Here is a 9,437-nt window from a genome sequence, read left to right on the forward strand (position 1 = left end):
AACGCTGTAGTCCAAACGAGCCGTTCGTTGTAGTTCTTGAAAAGGGAATTTAAAAAAACGAAATATCTCCCTTTGGAGTGGACTTTGAGATTTGTTACTTTCTAGATCTTTTTTATGCCCAAACATACACACTGACTAAAATTTTAAAAGTGAAAAAGCATAATGGGACCCCTATAAATTCAGTTCATATAATATGTTATCTGGAAGGTAATATATATATATATATATATATATATATATACATACTAATAAACATTTTGAGATCATGCACTCCAGACAAACATCTTTTCAGGAAAAGTGGGTCATCTCTGATTTATCAAAAATTATCCTGTATCTGTATTAGAAAGCATAAAGACATTCTTTTATCATCTATCTATCACACAAATATTTTCAGCAACATATTTAACAAAATATGTAGCCTAGGCTATGAGTAAAATTAGGTTCACCCAATGCATGCATTTTTTTTACTTGACGTGTAAACACTGCATTCATGGAAGCCAACACAGGCTGCGTTTACACTGGCACAACAAATCCGATCTTTCGCTCACATCGAATTTGTTGCACACGTGTAAACACAAAAACCCGCACGAGATCCGATTGTTTTGCATCAGATCTGAGCCACTTCCAAATGTGGATTTTAATCGGATACACATCTGATATCTGGACATCCGACCTACGTCTAAACACACATATCCGATTCTCCACAGAACTCCTAATGCGAGGGCGGCACGTTTGCTCATAAAGATTTTTAATGGCGTTTTAACAGCATAGCGTGCTGTATGCGCTCGCATTTTATTGAGATTGAAACTTTTTATAGGTAAGAAATTGCACATTCAGGAGCTGGTTTTCAACCCCCGCCCCGTGAATTTTGAAAATACAACAGCTAAAAGCTACATATATTTCTCAGCAATGAGGTGATAACTAAGCAGTTTTTGTAATTAAACCGACAAGCTTGTTTGCAATGCTTCACAATCGCTCGCTCGCACGTGGGTGCATGCGTTCGTTCGTTCGTTCTCTCTCTCTCTCTCTCTCTCTCTCTCCTTAATTCGAATTCACTTCAATAAATATCATCTTTATTTCACTAAAGAATTCTACCTCTAACGAGCTGTAGATAAAATAGTCTAACAAATTAAAATTACCGTTATTTTCCGGTCTTTATCTGTTCAGTCAGATTTTGTGCTGCAAAACATCCATGACAGCCGTTGTCCATGCTGGCAAATAATAATGGCCATTCGACGTGAATTAAATAAATAATTTTAAAAGCACGGCCATTTAAAACATGATGGTCTACCATGTGCATAGTAAGCGATCACTGCAGACAATCCTTTTGGGTGGGAATTAGGCTAATGTAAACACAGATATCGGATACCAGTCGTGTCAAAAGTGAATGGAAACAGACGTGGCAAAAAATCGGATATGGTCAAAAGATCGGATCTGTGCATTAAGACTTGCAGTGTAAACGCAGCCTTAAGTTACTCTCCTATGTAACTAACTACGAGCAGTGTCGTTACTAACCTACAAACATTTTTCCAGTTGCTTGACAGTAACCATTTTTGAAATCAAGCAGCTTTTGCAGAAGCATTATAAATGCAATTTATCTGTTTTTTTAAAGAGTTGCTTGGCTGTAGATAAACTACTTTATAATACTACTTTGTGAGTACTTTTTAACTTAAAAAATACAGTTTCTAAGTCAAGTCACATTTATTTATATAATGCTTTATACAATACAGGCAGTTCTCCTCTAGCCAAGTGAATGAATACGGAGGGATTCCAGTCAATGAACACTGATATTATTCAAAACTTTGCAACCAGCTCCTTCTGCTTGAGAATTGGGATATAAACAATAGACAAAAAAAGACAATGGACAAAATATGTATGTACAGATACATATATGTTATATACAGTATAAAGGGAATGTGAGTAAAAAGTATGCTACTTCAAATAAATGTGAGTATAAATAATGTTGGGCATTTGCAGGGACAATATATTGCACATTTTTATTGCACAGTGGGGGCTTTTAACTGCTCATGAGGTAGATGGCCTGAGGAAAGAAACTTTTCTTGTGCCTGGTTGTTCTGGTGCTCAGCACTCTATAGTGGTGACCAGGCAACAACACTTCATGGAAGTGACCTAGATGTGAGTGGTCCAAAGTGATTTTCCCAGCCCTTTTCCTTACTCTGGATGAGTAACTGTGTGATTGTTGCTGATTTAAGTCTTCCCATATAATCATAATAATAATAATAATAATTCATTACATTTATATAGCGCTTTTCTAGGCACTCAAAGTGCAAATAGCATGTGTGACCAGTGTGACCAGTAAGTGTGCTGTGTTTGATTGCGTTTGAACAGTGAATTATTCTGCAAATCAATTATCCTACAAGTTTCTTGCTCAGCTAACAGCAAAAGTGGTTGAATTCTCGTCTCTAAGGCAGTTCATTTGCTCAAATACCAGCAGGACCCCCCTTACATTTATATAGCGCTTTTCTAGGCACTCAAAGTGCAAATAGCATGTGTGACCAGCAGATGTCCTAAGTGTGCTGTGTTTGATTGCGTTTGAACAGTGAATTATTCTGCAAATCAATTATCCTACAAGTTTCTTGCTCAGCTAACAGCAAAAGTGGTTGAATTCTCGTCTCTAAGGCAGTTCATTTGCTCAAATACCAGCAGGACCCCCCCTAACTAAAACATTTGAAATCTGCCATCTTTGCTCACTGCTCAGGTCCAGTCACCTGAACTTAAATGTTATGTGACTATTGACTCTAGAGCTTCAGGTAAATGATGTAAAAGTAAAAGTAATGTAAAAGTAAATGTTGGCAAAAATTAAATTTTTGGGTGAACTGTACAATTGTTCTTATGGCACAAACTGTTTAGATACTATTTGCATGGCACGTATTGAAGTGACCTTTGACCAAATGAAGATTTGTGATGTCATTTGCTCTATATATTACACAACATCACTGTCATTAGAAAAGAGAAGGCCCATGTGGTGGAGGTGCAATCTAATGATAATCCTGAGCACTTTGTTAAACAATCATTATTTATTATCAATCATTAAAGATTTGGCTTGGAATGTAAAGCTTGATTTTCCCCTTTAATAATGTAAATGAGAGGTTTTGTGGTTCTGGCTAATTTAGTCAATTCAAGTCACCTTTATTTATATAGCGCTTTTAACAATACAGATTGTGTCAAAGCAACTTTACGGTATTAAATAGGAAAATAGTGTGTCAATAATGCAAAATGACAATAGTAAACACTCAATTTTCAGTTAAAGGCAGTTCATCATTGAATTCAGTAATGTCATCATCCAGCTCAGTTAAAAGAAACAGACATTAGGGTAGATGCCATTCTTCTATACGATGTAGCAAGTACATTGGGTGTTATGGGAAGTGTTCCCAGTTCCGGTTGTCCTATTTAATGCAGCCTAAAAATCCTTTAACGGATTTGAATATTAGAAATGTGTTAGTGTGTTATCAAATGGCCAGGGTTTTGAGAACGCAGCGGACGTGGAGGACTATAATGTAACAAGAGTTTGTTCAAATACTGAGGTGCTAAACCACTCAGGGCTTTATAAGTAATAAACCAGATTTTAAAATCTATACGATGTCATAGCTGGGAGCCAGTGCAGTGTTGACAGAACCGGGCTAATATGATCATACTTCCTGGTTCTAGTAAGAACTCTAGCTGCTGCATTTTGGACCAGCTGGAGTTTGTTTATTAATCGTGCAGAACAACCACCCAATAAAGCATTACAATAATCTAACCTTGAGAAAAAAATTCATTTTTACAAATGCTAGAAACATGGCTTTCAAAGGAAAGATTGCTATCAAATAGCACACCTAGGTTCCTAACTGATGACAAAGAATTGACAGAGCAGCCATCAAGTAGCCATTTAGTGATGTTCTTCCTGTTAAAGAGACATAAAGAAATAGTGTAAGCTGGTTTGCTGATCTCCCTGCCTAGTTTACTGGTTTTAGAGGTGTTTTGGGCACAATCTTAAAGGGTGGATGTAACAACATAACAGGGTTGAACAGAAGTACAGAGACAAAGCCATAATATAGACAAAGCTTTCAGTTCTTTATTTAAGTACAATATAGTTGAAGACACCTAATGCCATGTTCACACAGCAGCAGAATACGGTTGTCGGTCCTGTATTTGAGTCATCAATATGGTTGCATTCATACACAATTCAGTTATTTACAGAATTGACAACTGCATTCTATAACCAAACTCACACCCATAAACTTTCAGGACTTACAACCATATTTTCGGTAAAGCCCTGCTATGTGAAGGGAACTGTACTGAACAACTAGTTGTCAGTCGTGTCACACAGCAGCCTCAAATGTGCCAAGACTTAAAAAGAGGTCCGTTTTGTGTTGACATTTAAAGCTGCATGAGAAGTAATGCTCCTATAACTATATTTTGAAATAACTGAACATAACTTGAGTCATGTTTTTCTGTATCAAGTCCTATGCAACCATTGTAAAATGAACAACAGTTTCAGTTGTTGGATTTCTTTATAAATTTGGCTTCTTTATAAATGTGGCCCCACATGCTCAGTTTCTGTAAACACTGCTACTTTTACATCTGAAATATTATTGGTTTATTTTCAAATAGTTGTGTTAACACTCCTGTTATTATTTCAGTCCAGGTTCAGTCACATTCCCTAACATGTTGGAACAGAAAACTCAGAATGATGGCAGAGACGAAATCAGGTGTTTCCAGTTTCAACTGACAGCTCAGGGTTCTTATTGACAGCTTGCTGAGGGGAATAATGTCTAACAATCCCAAAATCTTATCTCTGTTATCATCTTTAGGTGCATGTTTCTAGGTCTGGTTTTGCAGTGTAAGTAATGCAGCCATCATAACTACAGATGCTGTTCATCATCAGCTTTTATAGAAATTTTCCTGAGTATCTATTTACATTCCTTCCATCCGTCCTTCCCTCCGTCCCTCCCTCTTTTGCTCATTCTCAGAAGGCTTCATATTTCTTTGTTTCTTGCCTTCTCTGTCCTGATTATTCATTTTGTGTTATGTCTTGAGTTTGATGCTAGCGTTTGAACACATGGCATGTGATGGCTATTACACCGTCCTCATTATTCCTCTCCAGAACAGCCTCTACAGCCCTGACGCACTGCACTGCTTCCACTGGGTGAGAGATTGTCTACTGTGTGTAATTTTGGAGGAAAATGTTCCTCACATGGGATGGGACAATTTGGATCAGGACAGATTTGTCTATAGTGATGAAACTTAAAAAGTAGTATTTGTGAGGACATGCCTCAAAAAAAAAAAAAGATTCTTAAAGTTTGGTTTAATATTTATCTTTAAATGCTTGCCAAGGCATTTGTCAGTTGTTGCTAGGCAAGTGCTAGATGGTTGCTGAGGTCTTCTGGCTGCTAAGGCATTGCTAAAGTAATAAGTGAGTCCCAAATCACGTACTTGTGCACTATTCAATGCCGTTTTGTAGTATAAATAGTGCAAGTAGTGTGTTCACACTGAAAATTCGAGAGAGAGAAAAAAGTGCACTTTAAATACCTGGTGATGCACTGAAAAAATGAAGTGTGGAATTTTGGACTCTCTATGCACCCAACTGTCGCAGCCATTAATTACATAGTGGAGGGAGGACTATCAGTCTCCGATTATAAATGACAAAATAATCTTATATACACAACTGTGCAAAAGTCTTAGGCCATTATTATTTTCACCAAAAAAGGTTATAAGTCAGTTATTTCTATCTTTTGCTGTAGTGTGTCAGTAGGAAATATCAGTTTACATTTCCAAACATTCCTTTTGCCAATAATTGTAATAATCCAGTGAGATTTTGTTTGCACAAGGAGTCTGACAACAGCTACTGTGCTAGATGGTTGCTGAGGTCTTCTGGCTGCTAGGGCATTGCTAAAGTAATAAGTGAGTCCCAAATCACGTACTTGTGTTCAATGCCATTTTGTAGTATAAATAGTGCAAGAAGTGTGCTCACACTGAAATTTCGAAGAAAAAAAAAGTGCACTTTAAATACCCTGGTGATGCACTGAATAAATGAAGTGTGGAACTTTGGACTCTCTACGCACCCAATTAATTACATAGTGGAGGGAGGACTATCAGACTCTGATTATGAATGACAAAATAATATACACTACTGTGCAAAAGTCTTATTATTTTCACCAAAAAAGGTTTTAAGTCAGTTACTTCTATCTTTTGCTGTAGTGTGTCAGTAGGAAATATCAGTTTACATTTCCAAACATTCATTTTGCCATTAATTGTAATAATCCAGTGATATTTTTTATGCACAAGGAGTATGACAACAGCTAGTGTGCTCCACACTGATCCCACGGACATTGTCAAGTCCATCTGGAATGACATGAAGAAACAGAAGAAACTAAGACAGATTACATCCAGAAGAACTGTGGCAACATCTCCAAGACACATTAAGAAAATTACCTGCAAAGCTGCAATACTGTTAAAAGTTTTAGACACTTGTGTAAAGTTCAAGTTCTTCTGGATTTAGTATATCTCAGTTTGTTCTGTTTCTTCATGTCATTCCAGACAAACTGGATGATGATGAGATCAGATCTCTGTGTGGAGCACTGGCTGTTGTAAGACTCCTTGTGCAAACAGAATGTTTGGAAATGTAAACTGATATTTTCCACTGACACACTACAGCAAAAGATAGAAATAACTGGCTTAAAACCTTTTGTTGTTGTTGTTGTTGGTGAAAATAATAATGGCCTAAGAGTTTTGCACAGTAATGTAATTCATACACTGCTCGGATGAGTACATAGTATATAGTGCTTCATTTGGGATCATGCAATGATTGCCAAGGCATTTTGGGTGGCTGATCTCCAATAGCATAGTAAATGAGACGCAAATAAGATTTTTTTTCTTATCAAAACATTTGTTTTACACAATAGTTACTTGCGTAATTTCTGTAGGGGGAGCAACACTTCTGTTAATCGGCCAAACAGGTTATCGACCAATGCCAGTAATCTCAAAATGGACAAATATCATCTGATTAATCTGTCTTTCACTATATGCTTCAGCCGTAATGCTTAATTCTGACATTTTTAATGTGCCAAAACACAAAGTTATTATGTAGTTTGGGGTTTCAATGTTTATGATAAATTAATGTTTCTTTTAGCTAAAGAGACGTAGAGATCTGGAAAGACAAAAAGACGTCCTGTGGGCTGGACTGCAGGTTGTGGAACAAACACAGCTGTGGTACCAGAATCGCCTGAAGCTGAATTTACAAAGGCAAGTTAGTTTCAGCACAGGAGACTTGGATGGAGAGGTATGTACCTTCACAAATCACACCTGAGTAATGCTGCTGTCACATAAAAGCAAGGGTATACAACTGAAGTATAAGGAGGCCTGTTCCTGCAGACTTCAATTCAATACCGGCACATTTTAACTTAATTCAAAACTTTTCATCTTTCAATGAGCTGATGATCTAATCAGGGTTACACATACAAGGTACACATACAAAATGTACAGTACTATAGATGCCTAAACCAGGAATGAAAACCACTGGCCTACAACCAATGTTAAAACAGGTTAGTGCCAGAGCCCTCCAAAAAATATAACCAGCGTAACTGATATTTACTATGAAATAAGGATTTTTTTTTGTGCAATTTTGCTTTAGAAACGTTATTAACATACTATCAATGAAGAAAAATTTATTTTACCAAAATAATGGTGTCATAATGACATCGACCAGAGACCTGATCCTTCATCTGTTTGTCAGAGGATCATCCCAACTTGGTAGCACAGGTATCACAATTATTTCTGAAATTCCTTGTTGTACGCATGTGAAAACAAGTTATACATGAGCCAAAAATGGTAAAATTAATTTACTCACCATCAAGTTGTTCCAAACCTGTATACATTTCTTTCTTCGGCTGAACACAAAAGAAGTTAATTTGAAGAATGTTGGTAACCATTTGTTGCTGGTGCCTATTGACTTCCATAGTATGAAAAAATGAAAGTCGGTGCCTACCAACATTCTTCAAAATATTTTCTTTGTGTTCACCAGAAGAAAGAAACTTGGAACAACTTGAGGGTGAGTAAATGATGACAGAATTTTCGTTTTTGGGTCAACTATACAGTTAAATGCCAAACCTAAAAAGGATAGTTCACCCAAAAATGAAAATTCTGTCATTAATTACTCACCCTCATGTTGTTCCAAAGTCAAGTCAAGTCACCTTTATTTATATAGCGCTTTTAACAATACAGATTGTAAACCGTAAGACCTTCTGTAAGTTCATATTTGGTACACAAATGAAGATATTTTTGATGAAATCAGAGAGCTTTCTGACCCTGCATAGACAGCAACAGAACTGAAGGCCCAGAAGCGTAGTAAGGACATTGATAATATAGTCCATGTTATGAACCTAGTAGCTACGAGAATATTTTTGTGCAAAATAAAAGAAAACAAAAATAACGACTATTCAACAATTTCTTCTCTTCCGTGTCACTCTCTGCCGAGCGTTCACAACAGCACCACGACGCATGCATGTGCTTTCCTCTGATTGAAAACAAGGCACAGCGCATCCTGGTTCTACGTCAGAACACTGGCTCCTGCATCAGCAGCACCATGCGCATGCGTCATGGTATTCTCATAGCTTCATAACATTACAGTTGAACCTCTGATATCACATGGACTATTTTAATGATGTCCTTACTACCTTTCTAGGCCTTGAATATTTCAGTTGCATTGCTGTCTATGCAGGGTCAGAAAGCTCTTGGATTTTTGTTACGAAGTTAAACGAAGGTCTTAGGTTTGGAATGACATGAGGATGAGTAATTAATGACAGAATTTTCATTTTTGAGTGAACTATACCTTTTGATCCTGAAGTCCTTGGTTAGCTTTGTCACGTGTGTTTGATTAAGGTTATACTGTAGCTAAAGTCTGCAGAAAGGTTGGTCAACAAAAGCAGGATTAAGTAAACTTGGTGTACTTATACAGACTGTTCAAAGTGAGGATATGAGGAATGGAGGTACAATTTGTTCAATATGTTGTACTGTTATTTACATGTGTCTCATTGGTTCAGCTGGTGAAACATTGGCTTTCCTATCTGTACTTTATTTTATTTGTTTCTTTTACATTTTTGTCCTAAGAAATTTGTAAATTACCTGTACCTTACAGGGCAGGTGGTCCTGCGCTATGCGGTCTTGTATGCAGCGTGTGAATGGCAGTCTGGGTAATCTGATGAGTGACTCCTGTGTCTGGAACAATCTGGCCCCAGAGGAGAGTGGAGGATCGGACTGGGACCTCCGGTGGAGCAATGCCACATTGGTCAAGGTGATGATCAGTAATAATAATAGTATTCTTATTAGGGGTTCAAGCACGCAGTGCTGAAACCCTATTGTAATTGTAAGGATTTTTATTATTAGGGGTTCGAGCACGAAGTGCTGAAACCCTATTGTAATTGTTAGGATTTTTATTA

The 9,437-nt window shown here is 37.1% G+C and overlaps 1 protein-coding gene across 1 annotated transcript in view; it reads left to right on the plus strand.

Moving 5' to 3' along the window:
* The first annotated feature begins 4,469 nt into the window (after nucleotides 1-4,469).
* Nucleotides 4,470-9,437, plus strand: part of LOC107758208 (suppressor APC domain-containing protein 1-like) — a 6,193-nt gene continuing 1,225 nt past the window's right edge. The window contains exons 1-3 of the mRNA XM_016575891.1: nucleotides 4,470-5,149; nucleotides 7,133-7,282; nucleotides 9,137-9,292. Of these exons, the coding sequence (XP_016431377.1) occupies nucleotides 5,045-5,149; nucleotides 7,133-7,282; nucleotides 9,137-9,292 (411 nt within the window). The 5' untranslated portion in view covers nucleotides 4,470-5,044. The remainder of the gene's footprint in view (nucleotides 5,150-7,132; nucleotides 7,283-9,136; nucleotides 9,293-9,437) is intronic.

The sequence above is a fragment of the Sinocyclocheilus rhinocerous genome, unplaced genomic scaffold (assembly GCF_001515625.1).
Source record: "Sinocyclocheilus rhinocerous isolate Xijiao unplaced genomic scaffold, SAMN03320098_v1.1 scaffold2219, whole genome shotgun sequence".
NCBI classification, from domain to species: Eukaryota; Metazoa; Chordata; class Actinopteri; order Cypriniformes; family Cyprinidae; genus Sinocyclocheilus; species Sinocyclocheilus rhinocerous.